The following is a 21915-nucleotide window of genomic DNA, read 5'->3' as shown; positions in this document are numbered from 1 at the left end:
AATATCCGAACTTATCCTTAAACGTCCGAATCTTCATATATTTTTACTCGCTGGGGGGGGGGTGGCGTTACCCGGACCCAAGGGATGAGATTGTTTATAACATTACACATCACACTATCTACTGTGTACAGCTCAGACATAGTACACGTGTGATGTGTAATGTTGTTACATACCCTCAGCATGTACTATTGCTGAGCTGTATACAGCAAAGTGTGAGGGTATTGTGAGAAGATAAGCGTCTGTCAAAGAAAAGTCACATCAGTGATAAATCGTGCAAAGTGAAATAAAGGACACATTTATGAGGTGTCAAACATTAATGTTGCGCAACAAAAGCACCGATGCATCAAGATTTTGCATATACTCATGTGCCCTTTGCCACAACACGGTACAGATGCAGTAAATGATCAAAATGGAGACATGTCGAATCAATCGCGGTGCATAAAACAGGCACTTTCTGGCATTCCCCAAATCTAATACACATGCACGAATATATAGATACTGGAGATGTGGTTGGATGAATTGTTACCTTAATTTTACTTGTACTACTATCATTTTTTGTACTGTTTGTTGTTATGATGATCTTACCCCATGCCCCTACTGGATATCTGTGAAAAAGAGCTTTATAGCTCTTCGTATTCCTCCTGCAGTCTAAATAAATATTCTGATTGTGATGTACATCAGTCCATTGATGCCAAATTAACATCTGTAATAATAATAAATCACGTTACCGGCATCTGATTTTTAACCACGTTGCTCACCGTAGCTTCAGCTTTGTTTGGAATGTACCATGGTGCTTATACTTTAAAACATAAAAAAACTAAGTAAGATACGGCATTGTAAATTCACTGCAACTATTATTGTACAATGATTAACACATTATAATTGAAATCAACGGAATAAGGTTAAGTTTTATGAGTAAAATTGTGAAATAATGGAGTACAATCACCCCTTGGGTTGATAATGATTTCTCTCTACGTGGGTTTTAGTGGAGAAATAATTTCATTAAATTGAAATTAAACTTGAAAATACGTTTTACATATATTTTATCTAAATTAAACTTAAAAATATGTTTTAAATATAAAAAAAACTTACTTTTGTGCTAGCATCCCCGATTGTACATTTTGTTTTGGCCAATCGACAGCTGGGAAAGAAGGAGCTTTACCAGGACACACACGCACACACATGCGAAACCACCAACTCGTATATAGATGCGCAAAGCCAAGCCCTAACTTGCGCGTCTCTTTCCCGTGCGACACGCTTCTTCGCGCGCCCCACGCCGGATCATTTCCTCCGCACCGGATTCACCGACAACCCTTGCCCGACGGGCGCAGGTGCGGGGACGAGGTGGAGGCGGCGACGGGGCGGTGGGAGAGCGGCCCGGACATCTACCCCGTGCACATGCTGCTGGACGACCCCGCGGGCATGCAGGGCTCCTGCCGCTACTACAGAGAGCGCACGTGCGTCACCGAGCTCGTGCGCAGCCGCGACCTGCAGCCGCTGTGCACGCTGGAGGAGGTGGAGAGGAGGTGAGCCGCGGTTTTTTTTTTCCCCCCCCCCCGCGCGAGCACTCCTCCCCTCTGCCGTGCAGTGGGAAGTAAACAAATTGCGTTGGTGACCGCGCTTTGGCGTATGGAGCCGTTGGGGCCCTCGTGCGCTCAATAACCGTTGGGGAAAAAAAAGAAGCAAATGTGCCGCTTGTGCCGTGCTTGTAGCGCGACCACGGGTGATGTTTGCCAATCGGGGGCCCAATTTTGCAACGTCGTTTAACCCAATTGAGTAATTTGATCATGGCTGTTGATGACAGTTCTTCAATTAGAACTACTGAAATACTTCACCTGGGATATCCTCACGAGATGGAACATCTCGTGGCGTTCATCGGCACAGAGCAAACGGATAATGGCGCGTAAACACATGACGAGAAGGACGAGTTGGGGGCGCTGCGCGTGTGCGTCCCGGCAGGTGGGGCGACACGCTGGTTGCCGTGGCATCGCAGGAGCTGCGGTGGCGTGCGCTGGCCGGCTGGGAGTGCGACCCGGACCTGCGCGTGCCCGACTTCTCGTATTGCGTGCTGGAACGGCTGGGCCGCGCGCGCTGGGAGGGTGCCCTACAGAGCGACCTCCATGCCAACGTTTTCCAGTGCGTACCCCCCTGCCCGCCCTACCGCCCCCGTGGCCGCCCGCCCGCCCGCCCGCCCGCCTCCCTGCCCTGTATGCACAGGGTGCTGCGGCTTAGTTTGCACGTGTAAAATATTGGTGATGATACACAGGTGGGCAGCACCTGGGTCGCAATCATCTATTATTTTACTCGCTCACAAACACGGGTATAGAAGTCTGGTGTAGACTGGCGTTGGACTGGTGTTGATAAACGCAAAATTATCATCGTTTATACTGCACCGCCCCCTTGCATTGCATCTAATAATGGCAGTCGACATCAGATGACGGTGGGCGAGAGTTTGGCTTGGCGTGCGCGGTGATGCCAGCGCGTGCTTGCCGTGGGTCGTGCAGTATCGACGCGAGGAAGATGCACTACCACCGCGGCTTCCTCGACCGCCTCGGGCTGGTGACGCTGCAGTCGCACGTGACGCGCCGGCCCAACGGGAGCCAGATGCACTCCATGCTGCTGCTGCTCAAACGATTCCACATCGACAGGTTCGCGCCACCAGCGATGCTGCCGTCGCTACCGCTGCCGCACCGACCGCTGCCGCACCTACCGCTGCTGATTCTGCTGCAGCTACTGCTGTTGCAGCTACTGCTGTTGCTGCAGCTACTGCTGCTGCAGACGCTGCTGCTACTGCTGCTGCTGCAATTACTGCCGCTATTACTGCTGCTGATGCAGACACCGCGGCTTCTGCTGCTACTGCTGCAGCTACTGTTGCTACTGCTACTGCTGGTACCACTGCCGACACCCTCGTCCACTTGCTCACGTTCTCATTCGTAACATTCTCTCGTGTGTGTGTTGATGCATGCCTGTGCGTGCGAGTTGTTATGGCTGTTGGTGAGCACATTGCATTACAATTCCAGAAGATTGTGCCCAGTCTTTTACGATGCACAGAGTTGACTTCTACGTCAGTTTTTTCTTAGGGTATCCCCTTGATCGGCACGGCCTAAAATATTACTTGGCGCTATCACAAATATCAGTGCTGCGTTTCAGAGAGAGGCAGCAGGGGGAGGAGGAGAGGGGGAGGTAGAAGGGGGCCAGTGAGTGGTGCTTGATTCTGGCCACACCACCTCCTCACCCACGTACCCCTCCGCCGGCCATAATGTGGGCCTGCTGACGGGCGCTTGCATCGACCAGCGCGTGCGGGTTGAACGGAGCGCCGTTGTTCCCTGCAGGGCGGGCTGCAGGCACAGCAAGTACTCGGTGCTCATGCAGAAGCTGTCCGACAAGCTGATGATGCGGTCCACTCGTACGGACTCCATCGCCAGGCTCCGCACAGAAATGGTGCGGCAACAGTCCAGCGTTGGGTTTGGTTATCGTCAAATGTGTGATTGTTCGCGAACAATTTTTTTTTACATATATATTTCACTCAACAATGGCTGTGAGTGGACGGAATTCATCGAGCGTGACAATGACGGGACCGACTATGGACGAGACGGTCGGCGCCAGCGTTGCTTGCATGTCCCTGTAACGCCCCGTGTTGCCGCACAGGGCATGGACGGCCGGTCGTTCCGGAAGCTCTACCAGTTCATGGTGACGTTGGGGCACATCGTCATCACGTCCGTGGTCAAGCAGACTCAACAGGGGCGGCCCTGCAAGAACACCAGAGGTGAGCGGCACTGACCAAATCCGAAGCGTGCTATGCGACTGACCAATGAGTGGTGTGCGGTGCTACTGACCAATCGGAGGTGGGCAGCACCCACCAATCAGAGGTGTGCTGTGCTCCACCACCCAGTCGGATCTGTGATCTTGCCTGTGTTGACAAAATGTAATCCACTTAATGCTGCTGGTTTTGTTAGGGGTCTTATTGCGTGTTTTCGCGCAGCACACCTGGGTCACGCAGCGTGAGTTTCCGTGGCGAGTGTGATTGGCCCCGTCCCCGTTGACCCGTCCGCATGCTTGCCTGCTTTGCCTGGCGCAGGTAACGACGTGATGGTGAGGAGCCTGCAGCTGGTGCGTGCGTTCGGGGAGGCGGAGGTGGAGGTGGAGAAGGAGGAGACGCCGATCCAGAGGCCCGTCCGGCCGCAGGGCCTCGTGCTGCAGCGCGACATGCTGACGCAGGCCCTGGACCTCGGTGAGGCCGTTGTGCACTCCGTGTGCAACGCACGTGCCGGCGTGTGCGAGTGAGTGAGTTGAGTGACACGTGTAGGTGTGTGTGTGTGTGACCGAATGAGTGGTACGCACGTGTAGGTGTGTGTGACCGAATGAGTGGTACACACGTGCATGGGTGTGTGACCGAATGAGTGGTACACACGTGTGCATGGGTGTGTGACCGAATGAGTGGTACACACGTGTGCATGGGTGTGTGACCGAATGAGTGGTACACACGTGTGCATGGGTGTGTGACCGAATGAGTGGTACACACGTGTGCAGGTGCGAGCGAGCGGGTGAGTGAAATGCGTGGGTGTGAGAAAAGTGAGCGGGTGAGCGGCACACGCGTAGGTGTGTGTATGCGCGCGTGTGATTGACGCTGCTCTGAGCGACTTGCGCGTGTGTCGCGGCGCCCTCTTGCAGTGCGGAGGCACGGGACGGGCGGCATTTCGCACTCGGAGCTGTGCCTCGAGCTCAACGTGGGCAAGCTGGAGGGACGCATGCTGTGCCGCACGTTGTGCCGAAGGGGGCTTGTCAAGGTGCGCTGTGCCGCGCCCACGGAACGCCGCTGCGCGGGGCTGTGCGTCGGCATTTTGTTCGTTCGGCGTGCTCCTCCCGTGCCCTTCCGCCGGGTGCCCTCTTCTGGTTGACCGTGCGTTGTTCTCTCCGGTTGTACGTACGTATGCACGCTGAACTTCTTTCGCGGGGAAGGAGAAGAAGCTAAGCGCCAAAAAGCAGTTCGACGTTCACAATTGTCGCTCTCGTTTACTCACGCCTTGTCCTCGTGCCGTTTTCCCGTTCTCGTTGTTCTCGCTCTCGTTGGTCATTCTCATTCATTTCCCCTTTTCTTCATTCTCACCGTTGGTTAGCGTCCATCGTTCTCGACGGTTGTTCGTCGTCGTTCTGTTTGGCCCTTCTCCTCGTTCAAGTTCGCCGCCCTTCATTCATTCCCTTGCGATCGTTACTTCTGCTCTCGTTCGTCAATCATCGCTCCCGTTCATTCCTCCCGCGCGTTGTTATCGCTGCTGTCGTGACTGTCGTCGATCTCGCCCGCAGGACATCATGGAGGACGAGGGCCGCCAGCGCACCACCAAGTACATCGCGCAGCAGTTCGTCAAGACCAGCGTCCTCAGCCAGCAGATCGAGCGCGAGCGGGCGCGCAACCACGAGCTCACCACGCCGGGCGGCGCCGGCGACGGCCCCTCGCCGGCCGCCCCCGCTTGGGCCGTCGCCCAGCCGGGGCGCACGCACGGCAGGGTGAAGCGCTGCGGCGCCGGTGCCGCCCCCCGGCGCCCCGACACCGTGTTCCCCTGGAACTGGGGTGCGGCCGGGAGGTGGAGGCAGCCGGGGAAGAGCGCCGCCGCCGGCGCCGCCGCTGCTGGCGCCGCCGCCCCCGCTACCGGGCAGGATCCCGCCGCCCTCGTGCCCAGGAAGAGGGGGCGGCCGAAGGGCTCCAAGAACAAGAAGGGCTGCCTGAAGAAGAACAAGAAGGCCAAGGTGAACACCAAGGCCAGCGGCAAGAAGAGAGGCCGTCCGAGAAAACACCCCCTGCCGCAGGCGGGTGAGTGCGAAACGACACGATGCTCCATCCTCGCCCTGTAACCTCGCCCTGTACCTCACCGTTAGCCTTGTGACCTCACCCTGTACATTCATCATTTATTTCTTGTGACCTCACCCTGTAACCTCAGCGTTAGCCTTGTGACCTCACCCTGTTCATTCATCATTTATTTCTTGTGACCTCACCCTGTAACCTCGCCCCTAGCCTTGTGACCTCACCTTGTGACCTCACCCTGTAACCTTGCCCTTAGCCTTGTAACCTCACCCCGAGCCCTGCGACCTCACCCTGAGCCTGGCGGCCTCACCGTATGGCCCGTGACCCCCGCATGGTCTACTTTGAGTCGTGAGCGGAGGACAAGATTTATACATCGATGCAACCGGTGCTGTCGCTTTATTCTTTCTGCCATCACTTTATTCCTTGTGCTAGATTCCGTGGGTGTTTCAGGGTTAACACCTCCACGCTTCATGCTCGGCAGTATCCCACAATCCGGCTTTGGAACTTCGTCGTGATTACCGACGTCTGGGTGCTTCTTGTCAAAGCGGTGAATGCCGGTGTGGAGTTGGTGAACGAACTTGGCAATAACGGTGAACGTCTGATTGGAGAGTTACAGGGGACGGTGTTCAGAGCCTTAAGGGATGAGGTCAAGCTTAGGGTCGGGGTTACCTTGCGGTTCGAATTTATACTGCGAGGTCAAGCTTAACAGTCGCATGAAAGCGCACGTTTCATTTTGACTCTGCTGGAGACAGGCAGGATGTGGCCCTCAGCAGCAGGGCAGGTGAAAAAGCGGTGCCCCATGATGTGGGACGCCAAAGAACCACTTGGAAGAGATCTCGGCAGTAGTTATCCGCTTCCACGAACGGTTGCAACAATGGGTGATGCACTGCTTTGCGAGAGATCCGAATGTCTTCGCCAGTCTCACGACTTGACGCCGCTATCGGTTGGGGTGACAATTACAACGAAGGCACTCTGCTGTGTCTGCAGATGAGACGACCACAGAGGACAAGCCCGGACACGCCGCCGCCGATGAGTCGGAAGTGAAGGTCACGGCTGAGCAGCTCCAAGAGGCCGCAGCAGCGGCAGCAGCCACAGCAGCAGCAACAGCAGAATTGGTTCTGGCACCGGCGACGGAATCCACGGATCCCGCCGATGCTCCACACGCCGGGCCCGGCACTGAGGTTGAGGCCGCGTCGGCGCCGAGCGAGACGGGGACCCGCCGAGAAGGAGGAGACGAGCAGGAGCCAGCGCCGGAGGGAGGAGACGAACAGGAGCCAGCGCCGGAGGGAGGAGACGGGGCGTGCCGGGAGAGCGTGGCATTGCTGGATGCCGGCGAGGCCGCCGCGCGGCGAGAAGGAGAGGCGCCGTCGGGCGCGGCCGCGGGGCAGGCCGGAGCGCCGGCCGACTCGGAGGCCGTGCCCTCCGACGCGGAGGGGCCGGCGCCGGAAGGGCACGGGGTCTGCAAGGTGGAGATAGACGAGGAGGCCGAGGTCAAGCCGGGGGGTGGTGCACTCCTGCTGGAGCCGGTGGGTGCGCCAGCGCCGCTGTCGCTGATCATTTTTTCGGAGTGTCAGTGCACGCGGTGCTTTGTCAATCCACTGCCGGATGAAAGCCTCCCCACGCCGTGTAGGTGAGGGGGGGTTTGTTTGCCGTGACGGTCAGCGTAGGTTGGGCGAAATGGTGTCGGGGGGGAAAAAATATTTCCGATATCGTTGGCCGTGGCTGGGAATCTAACTCGGGTCTTCAGGTTTATAGCACAGTGCACACAACACCTGCACCACCGCCCAACCATAAGTTTTTTTTGTAGCAGGCAATAATGAAATTGCTCATTTATAGGCAGTTGACAAGTTCCTTTACTCAGCAGCTCCATTAATCGGTTCTTGTTGTTTTTGTTTGGCTCATTTTCACGATCGTGTCCTTATTGTTTCTTGCTTTCATTCTGTCTCGTTTGAAAAGTTCACTCCATCGCCTTTAAAAGTGACGCTAGCGTGTAATCTGCGTGCAACAGAGCCATAGGTGACTGGAATTCTCGCTGAGGTGCGCGTGCCCGCCCGCCCGCCCGCCCGCCCGTGTCTTTGTGCGCGCGCGAGCAGGCGGCGCCTCACAAGCCGGGCGCAACGCGGGGCCCGACGCGTCTGACGTACCGCCTGCTCAAGCGACAGAACATGATCATCGAGGCCGTGCGCAGCCACCGCCTCATCGAGAGCCTCTTTGCGTGCGTGTGACGTTCGCTGGCGCCGCGTCGTAGCGCCACGGGGCCGTCTGGAATGCTCTTCTGTTGCGAAGCCACTGGAGCCATGGCACTTTGAAATCTATATTTGAAACTAAATTCTTGAGAACTGCTTTTTGCGTTTAGCTTGTTGTCCTTACCCCACGCCTCCGATACGCACGGTTGGCTACGTACTGTGCGAATGAAGTTCACCATACGTACACGTACGTAGAACGATGCAAACAAACACAAAAACGTAGATTCAAGCGGTCGTTGTCACGCGTTGTGCCGGCTTATCCAGTCCATATTTGCGCATTTGTCGCCAGGTTGCTCTTGCGTCAAGATGAGCTCGGAGTCGAGGTGAATTCCCCGCTCAAATGAGCCTTGAGGCGGTGCCTATCGCCTGCTCACAGGCCCGAGCCGGTCGTGGAAATTCCACGTTCCCCACGATCCCGTTGTTGAGTCTCCCCCATAGGACAACCGCCGTTGACTTGCCACGCAAAGTGGTAGTTGTTGAGGAGTAACGGGGAGGTCGAATCGACACCGCGACCAGGATTTGAACCCACAAACTTTCCGATTGCGAGCCGCCCGCTCTCCCCCACAGAGCCGCCTGGCCTGTCAAGATCGGGGCAGCGCGGCAGCGTACATATAACCGTGCTGAACCACTGCGCGGGTTTTCGTGGCTGAGCTGTACGGCTTCCTCCGGCCGCGTTTTCGGGTCGTGTCCGCAACGTTGTGCCACGCATGGCGGCAGGCAACGCGATGAGGGCGCCACGGTATGCAGGAGGTTCGTGGGTTCGTTCCCGACCTTGATGCCTGCTGTATATTTGGAGTTTGCGTGTTCTTCCCGCGGCCGCATGGACTTTCCACTGGGTCCTCTGGTTTTTCCCTCCACATTTAGAATCGACGTACATTTAAGAGTATTTGGCTGCTATAAATGTCCACGCGATAAGCCACTATTATGAGCTATCATTTCGTGGCCAGGCCGCTTTTGAAAGAGAGCTGCACAGCTCGGTGGGTAAAATAAAAAAGAATTGTTCAGTTGAAATAGTTCAGTTTAATTCGCGACGCGCTTCTCCGCGCGCCGCAGGCTGCAGAAGATGATCGTGGACGAGGAGCGCGTGGAGGGCGTGAGCAGCCGCTGCTGCCGCAAGTCGATCGTTCGTCTCGTGAACAAGCTGGCGGATGACGGGCAGCTGCGCCTCTACCGCACCACCGTCGTGCAGGATGGCATCACCAAAAAAGTGGGTGCCATTTTTTTTTAGCTTTTTTGTTTCATGCTTCAGTGGGGACCGGAAAGGGAAGGCCCAGCTGCCGGCGGTTCAGATGTCAGCCGAATCGAACCGAGGCTACTGGGTTGGTGGTGCGGTGCAATGACCGCTAATGCCACCGCAACGCACCATCGCGGCATTGACGGCGGTGATGGCGCACGTGGTGGTAGTGGTGGCTGCTGTGCACGTGGTGTCACGGCGAAACACTGCAGTGACAATTATTTGAACCGGTCCTGGGCCTCCTCTAGGTCGACTCAACCTCAAATGAGAACTTGGTGCGGGGGTGTAAACATCGCCACTCGGCAGACAAAGGCGGCCGGGCGTGATGCTGGCCACCCACCCCGTCGTGTGCCGTGCCGGCCTTCATAGGTGCTCGCGAACCGCACTTGCCCAAACAGTCTGTCAAAGCTATTCGGGGGATCTTTGGTGGTGGCTATGCATGTGGCGTGTGATCCGGCACTGTGGAGGCAGCAAGGGTTGGTGCATCACCGCACAAATGTCGTGAAACTCCCTTTCCTGTGGGTGTCGAGGAGGAGCCACAACCTGGGCTCGCCAGTAGAATTCCTCCGGTCTAAATAAAGATTCGGATTCTGAGGGAAAAGCGGTACGGCAAAGTGCGAACTAATATCAATCTGTCCCATCTGCATCGGATAGAGTGCTGCCCCCTCGCAAGCGTGTGGATTTGCTCCCATACGTATACGCACTCGCTAATAAGCTTAATATAAAGGCACCTCGGTGCTTGGGGATTGTGCAGCGTTGCGAGACGCGGCTCGCTTGAACGATACCATACGCAAACGTTCGTTATTATCGCCGATAACAAACACGCGGACAGACGCCCCTCCGTACGTAGCCTCGGCGGTTGTTGGGTGGCGCGTGGCCAGGTGGAGCTGGTCGTTCACCCGTCCGTGAGCCCCCACGACCCGCTGGTGAAGAGCGCACTGGAGCAGGTGCGCTTCCGGATCTCCGGCTCCTATTCCTCCCAGAGGTGAGTGCCCCCCCCACCCACCTCACCCCCCCCAAGCCCCCCCGAGCCCCCCACCCCTCCTCCATACCCCAGCCCAAACCCCCCCACCAGAATTTCAGAACCTGGTGCCCACGTGTGCCCGCGTCAAGCAGTGGAGAGAGCCTAATGTTAACAACAATAATTTAATAAATGTGGTATTCACGCGATGCCCAATAGCGCAAGGCTATCGCAGACTGTTTCACAGAGGGGTAGTCTGCCGGTAGGGGGCGGCGTTGCTCCGTGGTTTTACCCAATTGCAGAGTCATTTTGCACATTGGCAGACTCTTTCGAATCACTATACAGGATTTTTAGCGTCAGTTGTGAAGTGCGTTTAAGGACACCCGCAGTATTAACCAGGGCGGCCGCCCGGCTCAAACTGCGAACCTCGGCAACGAACGTCAAAACTCGCGACCGACCGGCCACGTTCACCTCCTGCCGAACGACGGCAAAGCGTTCGGCAAATGGTCAACAAAAGTCGAGCAAAGGCGTGGTTTTTTTTGGGCTGCCAATCCACGGTTGGCAGGGCCAAGGCGTCGGCGCAGGCGCACAAGGCGCAGGCGGAGGGGGCGGCGGCGGCGGCGGTGGCGCCGGACGAGACGTCGCCGGGCGGCACCAAGAAGGCCGGCGAGCGGAGGGACTCGCGTGAGGAGGCGGGCGGGCCGGGGGACTCGCGCGGCTCCGCGACGGGACAGCGGGCGACCAGGACGCTGGGGCTGCAGCGCGCCATCGACATCAGAATGGGCATCACGCCCCTGCTCGACTACTCGCCGCCCATCGGTAGGTCAGGGGTGCCTTTGTGCATGCAGCTGCGTGCGTACCTGGACACTGCGCTTACCTGCGTCTTTACGTGCGCAGAAACAGACCTGTACACCTGTGTACATACCAGCGCACGTACCTATGCTCGCACACAAACGTACCCGCGCGCGTTAACACGTGCGCTCGCGCCTGCAGTCCCAGGGCTGGGCCGCTCGCTGGGCTTCATGCCCAAAATGCCGCGCCTGCGAATCCTGCACACCTTCCTCTGGTACATCGTGCACGGCCACAAGCTCAAGCAGGAGCCGCCCGCCGCGCTGCCACGGGGAGGGGCGGAGGCCCCCGACGGCGAGGGGTTGGCCGCGGAGAGGACGTCGCTCGCGGAGACCAGCGGGGACGGTACGTTGGGCCCCATCCAGAGGACTGTTGGTTTACGCCAAAAAGATGAAGCGCCTGAAGCTAGTTGTTGTAACGTTCTGACCCACCCCTACTGGACATTGGTGAAAAAGAGCTTTGTAGCTAATCGGATTCCTCCAGTATAATTAAATATTCTGATTCGGAAATATTCTGATTCTGATTGTACGACGACGATGAGCAGCGCACTGAACATCAGAGATAAAACGTCTCTTTCAAATGTGTGACCTGACCTTGAAAGCAGTACCACCAAGGTACACCTATTGATGGACGGCTGAATTGGAAGAATTTTCAAGTCATCGTCATCATGATTTATATAAATTCCAGCCATCTGAGCCGATCCCAAAAATCGGAATAAAGACCTCCCGAAGCCATGCCTATTTACCTTACCTCACACTGGTAATTGCAGGTTGATGAACGGTGGCGGGGAGGACAGAACCGCTGATATTGACCATGGCCAGGAATCGAACTCGGGTGGCCAGGTTCATAGTGCAGTGTGCTAACAACTGCACCACCCCCCTCCCCGTCATCGTAACACTTGTCGATTTATCAAAAGGCGTTTGCCATCGTTATCTTCGTACGACTAGGATGCGCGTTTTTCCCATCATTCCGCTTTTAACTTGAGAACCAAGGGGCGGCCCTCGTTTGCACGCTCTCGCCCTGCTGCGGGCACACGGCTTCGTTGGCGAGACGGGCGTCGCCAACTCCGGCGTTCTACGAAAGAACGAAGCCCCGCGCCTTTGCTTCACGCGGGGCGCTTTAATCTGTCCCCCGCTCGGTTGTACTTAACGTGCAGGCCCGCGGGCCGCCGAGAACTCCAAGGACCCCGGCACGCTCTCGGAGGTGGCCCCCCAGTGGGAAGGAGACCAAAGCGAAGGGCGGCCCTCCGTGGGCACGGGGCAGAGCAGCACCTCGCCGAGCAGCCAAGCGGAGCAGCTGTTTGCGGAGGAAACAGGTCGGGGGGTCTGCGGCCGGCTCGCGTGTGAAGCCCCCCCCCCACCCACCCCCCCCCCAACTCCCCCCCCCCCCCCCCAAAGGCAAACGCGCCTCTCGATTAGAACGCTTGTACGTATGTTGAACTTCTTTTGCACCGTACGACGAACCAACCGTGCGAATCGGAGGTGCGGGGGATGGATGACAAACTAACACACGAAAAGCAGTTGTAAACAAATGAGTTTTCAATCTAGATTTAAAAGTGCATAGCTCCGGTGGCTTCCCAATATCGGAAGGAAGAGCGTTCCAGACGGCCGCGGAAGCGCATCCGCAAGCGCGCGATGCGGTGACCATCTTCGTGCAATGGCCAGCCAAAGGCCGCTGCTGCGAGGATGGCTGGAGTCTGGTCGATGATTTATGCTCCTTGACAAGATTGGCAAGACACAAAATAAGTTCCACGTACCTACGACATGCAGTGGCCGAGCGGTAGCGAATTCGTACCGATTCTTAGAATTTTGCGGCTCGACCCTTGACGGCAACCCCGGTTAACTCTCCCGGCGTATTTGCCGTAAACACACGCCCGTCTGCTTAGCAGTGGACGTTAAAAATCCCGTGCCGTTGTTTGAAGAAGAGTCGGCCCAATGCGTGTCGGTGTCGCGGTGCTATATTTGCCAAAGTTGAAAATTATATTTCTAGATTGGAATTCTAGATTCATGCTCTTTGTTTTTTTTGGTAAAGTCACGTAGGTAAAAAATAAATAAAATAAATGAAATCTAAATTAAATCACGACGTTTCGGGCGCAACACAAGGGTCCTTCTTCAGGTGTGGACAACATAGGGAAAGCGTCTTCTGGTCCAACACCAGTGGAGACTAGGCTCTAAGAAAAGCTGTCTCGGGTGTGGACCAAGCAAATTCAAGGACAGTGCATATTATTATCAGAGTTGCCTCTGTTTGCATTTTGACTGCTTGTGTTGTGGTTATTGCAAACATGACGCCTTGAATAAAGGTGTCAGTTTTTGTGCCAGTTATAAGGGTAAAACCTATTACTAAAGCACAAACGCTTAAGTGTGTCTCAGAGATGGTTGTGACGAGGGATTATATAGTCGCGGGGCTTGGAGGGAGGGGGGGGGGGCATGGTGAGTGTGGGGGTGGGGTGTGGGCTTCTTCTTTTTGGCTTGTTTTCACACTCACCTGGGACCTCCACTAGAGGGGCCTCTTTAGAGCGAGAGGCAAGTTTCATCACATCCCCCTGGCCTCTATCCAGCCAGCCAGCAAGTATAATAACGATAAACTAAATTAAAGCATTTGTTTTTTTACCTGGTAAGGCCCACTGAGCTAGAATAGCTCTTGTTCACGAGCGACCTGACCAACGAAGTGGCTTATCACGTGGAAATTTATAGCAGCCAAATACTCTGAACGCATGTTGATGATAAATGTAGAGGGAAAAACCGGAGGACCCGGAGAAAAATCTACGTGACCACGAGGAGAACGTGCACAAATATACAGGAGTCAGAGTCGGGATTGAACCCACGACCTCCTGTGTACCAGACGCGGTAGTTAACATCTCGCCAGAGTCGATGGGCAGGTCACGCGCGGTGGTGTAAAGCGTGGGTAGTCCCTCATCCGAGCGTCATCAGAGGGGGGGGCGGGCTCTCCAGAGCTTCCGCCTAGCGGAGGGCTCTTCTGCCAGCAGTGGCACGAGCGATCAGATTGCTTCTACGAGTGATTCACGCGGACTCTTTGTGCCCCGATCAGTGTACATGGACGTGCAGGACTGGCGCCGGTTCACGCCGCCGGCGCCCATCCACGGGGAGTACGGCGAGGGCTGGGCGCTCGTCAGCGACATCCTGCTCTGCATGCCGCTCTCCGTGTTCGTGCAGCTCATCCGCATCAGCTACCGGGTATGCCGCCCCCCCCACCCCCCCGCCTCCTACCCCTTCCCGTACTTGCCTACCTTTCCTATACTTTTCGCTCCTATCGTGTTTTTTTATTGCAACGTTCTGACCCGCCCCTACTGGACATATTATGAAAAAGACCTTGATAGCTCATTGTATTCCTTCAGTATGAATAAATATTACTGGTAGGAACCTCCTGGTTACACCAGCCCACAGGGGATTATTGTGTCCGTCCGTCGTGCATCCAAAAATGGGAGGGGTGGGGCTGGGTGGAGAGGGGAGGGTGGGGAGGGGCTGGCTGGGGAGGGGCTGAGTGGGGAGGGTGGGGCTGGGTGGGGTGTGGGAGGGGTGGGGCTGGGTGGGGAGGGGCTGGGTGGGGAGGGGAGGGGTGGGGCTGGGTGGAGAGGGGCTGGTCACCCCGTGGTGCCCTTATAAAACTCAACGTTTAACCTACTCACGCCGGCTTGTGCCCGCCCTCACAGTCGGGCATATTTGCGGAATACACCACGTGGTGCCGCCGTTGACCCTGGCCATTGACCGAGCAACCCAACGTCCCTACCAGCTCCCTCCGCAGGAATGTGTTTTGGTTCTGTTCCCGTACCCACCAGGATATCACCTGTGGCTAGCGGTGCTGAAAGGAGAATTTTTGGGGAAGAGCGGTGGGTGTTTAGGGTTGGTAGACCTGGAGTCGATTACAAGCGTAAATGTGTAATTCGTAACGAATTACAATGTCATTGTAACTGTAATTTGAGCTAACAAGCCCATCATTATATAACCTGTCAAGCCCGTCATCAAGATAGCACGGTGAAACCCACCGTCATAATTCCATGGTGAATTGCATCATACCACGGGGAAGCCAATCGTTATAGTACCACGGTGAGGCCCATCATGATACCACAGGTAAGCCCACCATTACGATACCATGGTGAATGCCCACTATTATAATACCATGGTGAATCTAATCATTATGGTACCATGGTGAGGCCCATCATTGATACCACGATGAGGCCCACCGTTATGATACCACGGTGAGGCCCATCGTTATGACACCATGGTGAGGCCCATCATTATGATGCCACGGTGCGGCCCATCGTTATGACGCCATGGTGAGGCCCACCGGTATGACACCATGTTGAGGCCCACCGTTATGATGCCACAGTGTGGCCCGCCGTTACAGCACTGTCGTTGCCGCGCTGCAGGTGGACGGGCTGCAGGAGCTGCTGGACGACCCCGTGAAGAAGCACACGCTGGTGCGCTTCCTCCCCGTCGCCATGAGGCAGCAGCTGCTGTTCAAGCGGTGAGTAGTGGCTCTGCTGCCAGGGAGGGGCCTCCCCTAGGGGCCTTCCCTGAGCCCTTAGAGTCCTGTCTGAGCTTGTCGTCTTGTGGCGCGTTCTGCCACTCCACCGTGTGCTTTCATTAGCCGAGCGGCTGCTAGGAATGACGCGTGCATTGAACAAAGCCAAGCGCGAAGCTAATTGTGGATGTTGGCCAAATTGTGTTGTTGCTGGCCCTGGGACCTTAACACCAACACGAGGGTCCATTTCCCTTCACCTCCATCACTGGAGGGAGACGACACACACATAATTTATGGTATGAATTTTTTTAACTGGCTAACGTGGTGAATATTTTGTGTTTTTGTTCCCATTTCCAGGAGGTATATTTTCCTGATCTTTGAATGCTTCCAGCGACTCTGGTTCATGGGCCTGCTCCATTTCGGGCCCCTCGAGAGATTCCAGGACAAGGATCAGGTATCAACGGCCGTCCGTGACGACCACAACCAGCCCCAACTCGGACGAGACCAGTCTGCCAGTGTGTTATTGTTACAGACCCCCATCAGAGACCGGTCTCGCAGGCTATTTCTAGAGACCCCATCAGAGACCAGTCTGCCAGTGTGTTATTGTTACAGACCCCCATCAGAGACCAGTCTCTCAGTCTATTTCTTTCTAGAGACCCCATCAGAAACCAGTCTGCCAGTGTGTTATTGTTACAGACCCCCATCGGAGACCCGGTCTCTCAGGCTATCATTGTCCAGAGACTCCCATCAGATACCGGCCTGCCAGTCTAATATTGTCGAGACACCGTTATTTCCTTCCCACCTAAATAAGTCTCCGCAGCAGCGCGTGATGCTTGCGACCATGGCGTGCGCACCCGCCGTGACGCAGAGTGCGTGGTTGCGTGCGTGCGTGCGTACACGTGCGTGTGTACACGTGCGTGCATGCGTGCGTGCGCGTGTTTCTGCCCGCCGCCTCCCGTCGGCGCAGGTGTTCGTGTACCTGAAGCGGCGCGCCACCGTGGTGGACACGACGACGTGCGAGCCCCACTACAAGCTGGCGCAGAGCTCCGAGCCGTTTGCGCGCCGCACGTACTCGCTGCGCGCCATCGAGGACGTGGATGAGTACTGGCTGCACATGCAGTGCGTGTGCCTCAACACGCCGCTCGGTACGCGCGCGCCCCCACCCCCCCCCCCACCCACCACCACCACCGTGCTCCACCGGCGCTGACGCCGCCAGATTGCGATGTTGAACGTACGTGTCGCGGTCGACGTGACCCCTGACGGGCGCGACCCCGCGTTGTGACCCCCCTCCCCGACGCGGCGCGTTGCAGGCGTGGTGCGCAACCAGCAACGGAGCAAGAGCGGCGGCGGGCCCGACGGGGAGGAGACGGAGCAGGGATCGTACGACGACAAGCTGCTCAACAAGAAGTGCAGCATGCTGGAGTACACCTCGTAGGCACTCGCACGCAAACACGCACACACACACAAAGAAAAAGATCCCCCGAATAGCATCGATAGACTATTGGGTCAAGTGCTGTTAGCGAGCACCTATGAAAGCCGGGCACGGCACACGAGGGGGTGGGCGGCCAACTCGGGTCACCAGGTCTGCTGCACAGCTTGCTAACCCACTGCGCCATCACCCCCACCCCCCAACACACACACACGTACATACGCACGCACGCACGCACAAAGACGAAGATCCCCTGTATTGCCTTTACCACACTGTAGAGGCAAGTACTGTTAGCGAGCGCCTATTCAGGCCAACGTTGCACACGATGGGGTGGCGTTGCCAGCACCGCACCCGGATCACCGTTGTCTCTCCGGCGGCGATATTTACACACCGCGCACCCGGCAGTGGACGCAGGAAGAACAAAACCGTGGCGTCGTTGAAAATAACGCACTTGGAATGTTTGCGCGCCCGCGCTCCAGCAGCGCGTGTGCGTACGCGTTTAGGCGAACGTCGCCGCGGTAACGCGTCCCCGGTGCGGTGCCGCGGCGGTGCAGGGGCAGCAGGGAGGTGCGGGACGACGGCGCCATTCCCGGGGACGGCCTGGGCGCTGGCGGCCTCGACTCGTGCTTTTTCGGGCACCTCAAGCGCAACTGGATTTGGATGTCGTACATCCTGCAAAAGGACAAGCCGGTGGGTAGGAGCGGAGGGGGGCGCCAGCTGCTCCCTTGCGTCTGACGCTTGCCGTTTGCGCCCTGTGACCCCCTTGCCCTGCCCCGTTATCCCTTCGCTCGTGTCTCCTGCGCCCCTCGCAAAGCCGCGGTCGTTTGACGGTCACCTGCATCGCGCGCTTTCGGGTGCGCTTCTGCGGCCGTCTAGAAAACGCTCTTCCTTCCAATATTGGGAAGCCCGCACTTTTAAGTCATCTCGATTGAAAACTCATTTCTTGACAGCTGCTTATTGTGTTTTAGTTTGTCGTCCTTCCCCCCTCCCCCCGCACCTCCAATTAGCACGGTTGGCCGCGTACCGTGTGACAAAAAGTTAAACGTACACACATACTCGGGCTGGGCGGTAGTGGCAGCAGCTGCATGCGCGGGCTGTGGTCTGGCTATGTGGAGGCAGCGAGAGTCGGTGAATCCGCATTAAAGTTGCGAAATTCCCTTCCCGTGGGCGTCTCCGGGGGAGGGGGGGGCGGTGCCGTACCGTGGCTCGCCAGAATAAACTGGTTCTCGGCAAGTGTAGACCAATCTCCTTCTGTTCCAGAATCGGAACATTTATTTATACTGGAGGAATCCGATGAGCTATAAAGCTCTTTGTAACTGATGTCCAGTAGGGGGCGGGTAAGAATGTTACAACAACAAACAGAACAAAAAACATGATAGTTGTGCAAAGTATAAGAAAGGTAAAGAAATCATCTAAACACATAGAAATTAAACTAAACAATCCCGATTCTATCAGGCTAAGCCCACTGAGGTATTCACTGATTTTCCAGAAGCGACCTGGCCACAAATGATAGCTCAACAAAGTGGCCCCATCATTTGGACGTTTATAGCACCAATATAATCTTAATGCATGTTTCTAAATGTGGAGGGATAAACCGGAGGACCTGGAGAAAAAAAATCCACACGACCACAGGAAGAACACGGATCCTCCGTGTTTGCGGATTGTGCAGTGTTGTGATATGCAGTTTGCATGAACGGCGCTCTATAAAATCGCTCGGTATTATCGTTGCGCTCGCTATGGGGCAGGGCTTGGACAACCTTTCACTGACCGAGGGCCCAATTGACGTTTCAGATACCTTTGGCAGGCAACCATACGTCAACAGACACACACACACCCCCCTCATTCACTTCTGTGACCGAGCGCACTGAAGTGAGAAGCGCGGCGTTGCCAGTCTGAAAATTTTCCACCCCCTGTAGGATGCTGGCCAGGTGGCTCCAATGGCACTTTCAAAGCGAGCTCTGTGCGACTGGAGCGGTTGTCGCAGGAGGCGGCTGACGGTAGCCGCGCGGGAGTTGTTGCTGCTGCTGCTGCTTTGTGTGTCACTACGAGGCGTGTGGTTGTTGTGCGGCGCGGTGTTGTCGGCAGGACCTCGGGCGCGGTAGTGGCACCTCCACGGTTCGCCTGCAGACGCTGCTACAGAAACCGCTGCATGCCTCGCACCCCATGGGCCGCTTTGGTACGAGACGAGCGTGCTGCGCCATCGCACGCCATCACGTGACTACGTCATCATGCCACCACATCACCACGTGACTACGCCACCACGACTCCACGTGACTACGCCACCATGCCACCAAGTGACTACGCCGCCACATAACTACGCGCACTTCGCCACCACGTGACTATGCCACCATGCCACCACATCACCACGTGACTACGCCACCATGCCACCACATCACCACGTGACTACGCCAGCACGCAACCCCGCCACTGCACCACATCACCAGGGGACCATGCTTGTATGCCACCACAGCACCGTGCCACAACATCACCACGCCGCCTTTTGCCAGCACTGCGCGGCAGCGAGCAATTGCAGGGCCGCGTCTCCACCCTCACCTCCCTCGCCGCGCGCGCAGGCGATGGCGCGAGCGCGGGCGCCGCTGCAGCAGCGACGACGACGATGCGCGGCGCGGACGACGGGGAGTGGCCGGTGGCGCGCACAGACGACGTGCTCCTGCGGAAGGTGGAGGCCGCGAACCGGAACAAAGCGGTGGTGGGCGGCAAGGGGCAGAAGCGCAGGCGGGACAAGCGCGACGCCGAGCCGCGCAAAGCCAGCCCCAAGCGGAAGAAACCGAAGAAACCCAACGGTGCGTAGACCTCGGCGCAGAACCCATCAGGATCTTCAGAGGGAAAGGCGTAAAGTGATTCCGTTTTCACGCTTCGCAGCTCAGGTCGCGTGCATGTATGTCGAACTTGAAGGCCGCCACGGCACACGAAGGGGGTGCCTCCCCAGTGGCGATGTTTACACACCACAGCAGGTACGCATTTTGAGGCTGAGTCGACCTAGAGGAGGCCCATGACCGGTTCAGATAATCGTCGCCGATGTTGGCCACGAGCAGGAATTGAACCCGGCTCGCTGGGTTCGAAGCGCAGCGCGCTAACCACTGCTTCACCACCCACACACACAAAGACACGTATGTATGTACGTACTTATGTTGAACTTTTTTCGCACCATACATAGCCAACCGTGCTTATCGGAGGTGCGGGGGAATGGACAACAAACTATACACAAAGAGCACTTCTCAAGAAATGAGTTTTAAATCTAGATTTAAAATGGCATAGCTGCAGTGGCTTGCTAATATCAGAAGGGGGGGGGGGGGGGGCAGGGGAGACCATTAATCCAACAGTGGATTGATCACGACCGTTGTCACCTTTTGCTGCTGGACCAGAATCGCCACGGAAACGCAGGGAGGAGGGGAGCCCCAAGTTGTACTACGACGAGACGGACCGCAGCGCGCTCAGCCGCATGACCAAGCAGCGCGTGGCATGGACCGAGCAGGAGGACGGCCTCCTGCTGCTGTGTCGCGTCGCCTGCACCATCCTCAACGCCAAGGTGCGGCCCGCCGACGCGCGCGTTCCCCGCTAAATCACAAAGCGTCGGCACGTTGGGTGTTCGCACCGTTCTCGTTGCGCTAGGCCGTCTCGCGTTCGGCGCAGAACCGCCGTCGGGGGCGATGCGTAATCCCACTCGAGTTGTTTTGCCGCAGGCCAATAATTCAATTGCGGTCCATGGAAACGGCACGCATGGCCTAATCGCTTTAGAATAACGTCGCGATGTGTGTCTGTGGCTGTGCGCTTGCGTGTGCGCGCCGTGGGGGAGCGGTAGTGTAGCGGTTATCGCACTGCACTACGAACCCGGCGAACCCCGGGGTTCGATTTCCGCTCACGGCCAACACCGGTGACGATTGCCTGAACCGGTCCTGGGCCTCCCCTAGGTCGACTCGGCCTCCAACGAGTACCTGGTGCGGGTTTGTGTGAACGTCGCCAACGCCCTCGTGCGCCGTGCCGGTTGTCACGTGCTCGCCAACGACACTGCTGAGGCTATACGGGGCGCCTTTGTCTTTGTGCAGGTGCGCCGCCCGTTTGTGCCGTGGCAGGTGATCCGTGACGTGCTGCACGCCGAGTGCGTCAGCTCGCTGGACAAGACGTCGCACGCGGTGGCGCGGCGCTCGCGCTACATCCTCAAGAACTCGTGCACCGACCTCAACTACAGGCACGGCGCGCGCCACTCGCGAGCGATGACCGCGACAAACAAGCGCGCGTCGCGATGACGCGGCTGAACCCGCGTGAACGTCGATCCTTAGGCTCGCGATACGCGAGTAAGAATGGTGCGCGTAAGAATCGATTATTTTATATCGCGGCAAATCGTCGGAAGCAAACACACGACTTGTGCAATCGAGACTGAGGAGACAGAAATGCAAACAAAAGGGAAGCAACAAATTATGAATTATTTAATCAAATCGTGACCCTGGTGGGTGAATCGTTTAACACCTTTGGGGCGAGCAGCGCTGCCCGTCAGCATGATGGGACCGTCCCGGGCCTCGCCGTCAGCCGTCTCTGTGGTACCGCAGGATCTGCTTGGCGGAGGCGACGCAGGACAGCAAGCTGGTGGAGGAGATCATGAACCGGACTGGCGACTACGGGAACCCTCAGGTGAATAAAGCAACCCGCTCATCCCCCCCCCCGCTCGTCACCCACGCTCGTCCTTCCCCCGCTCGACCCCCCCTGCTCGAACCCCCCGCTCATCTTCCCGCGCTCGCTGTCGGCCGCGAGCAGGTCTGTGCGCTGGAGTTCACGGAGTTTGTGCAGCGGCTGAGGGCGAAGTTCCGTCCCAACCCAGAGACGCTTCAGATGGACATCCCCGACTCCCTCGAGGAGCTCTTCCGCAAGTGGGTGCTCCCCCCCCCCCCCCACCTC

The 21915-nt window shown here is 57.0% G+C and overlaps 1 protein-coding gene across 2 annotated transcripts in view; it reads left to right on the top strand.

The window, feature by feature from the left end:
• The window catches only part of GTF3C1 (general transcription factor IIIC subunit 1), a 35429-nt gene that overhangs the window by 4350 nt on the left and 9164 nt on the right, over window positions 1-21915 (top strand). For both annotated transcript variants that reach the window (XM_032970107.2, XM_032970106.2), the window contains exons 2-28: window positions 1332-1526; window positions 1960-2136; window positions 2505-2648; window positions 3333-3441; window positions 3649-3766; window positions 4079-4231; window positions 4672-4787; window positions 5305-5809; window positions 6788-7326; window positions 7894-8015; window positions 9100-9253; window positions 10162-10265; window positions 10807-11060; window positions 11235-11435; window positions 12247-12405; window positions 14139-14284; window positions 15478-15575; window positions 15930-16026; window positions 16540-16717; window positions 16883-17003; window positions 17556-17691; window positions 19087-19177; window positions 19575-19805; window positions 20388-20551; window positions 21069-21211; window positions 21570-21651; window positions 21775-21887. In XM_032970107.2, the coding sequence (XP_032825998.2) occupies window positions 1332-1526; window positions 1960-2136; window positions 2505-2648; window positions 3333-3441; window positions 3649-3766; window positions 4079-4231; window positions 4672-4787; window positions 5305-5809; window positions 6788-7326; window positions 7894-8015; window positions 9100-9253; window positions 10162-10265; window positions 10807-11060; window positions 11235-11435; window positions 12247-12405; window positions 14139-14284; window positions 15478-15575; window positions 15930-16026; window positions 16540-16717; window positions 16883-17003; window positions 17556-17691; window positions 19087-19177; window positions 19575-19805; window positions 20388-20551; window positions 21069-21211; window positions 21570-21651; window positions 21775-21887 (4650 nt within the window). The remainder of the gene's footprint in view (window positions 1-1331; window positions 1527-1959; window positions 2137-2504; window positions 2649-3332; window positions 3442-3648; window positions 3767-4078; window positions 4232-4671; window positions 4788-5304; window positions 5810-6787; window positions 7327-7893; window positions 8016-9099; window positions 9254-10161; window positions 10266-10806; window positions 11061-11234; window positions 11436-12246; window positions 12406-14138; window positions 14285-15477; window positions 15576-15929; window positions 16027-16539; window positions 16718-16882; window positions 17004-17555; window positions 17692-19086; window positions 19178-19574; window positions 19806-20387; window positions 20552-21068; window positions 21212-21569; window positions 21652-21774; window positions 21888-21915) is intronic.

Source organism: Petromyzon marinus, chromosome 43 (assembly GCF_048934315.1).
Source record: "Petromyzon marinus isolate PM22_M1 ecotype Great Lakes invasive population chromosome 43, UKy_Petmar_22M1.pri1.0, whole genome shotgun sequence".
In the NCBI taxonomy this organism is placed as follows: Eukaryota; Metazoa; Chordata; class Hyperoartia; order Petromyzontiformes; family Petromyzontidae; genus Petromyzon; species Petromyzon marinus.
The sequence above is the reverse complement of the archived record's forward strand: the minus strand, read 5'-3'. Positions and strand labels throughout refer to the sequence as shown.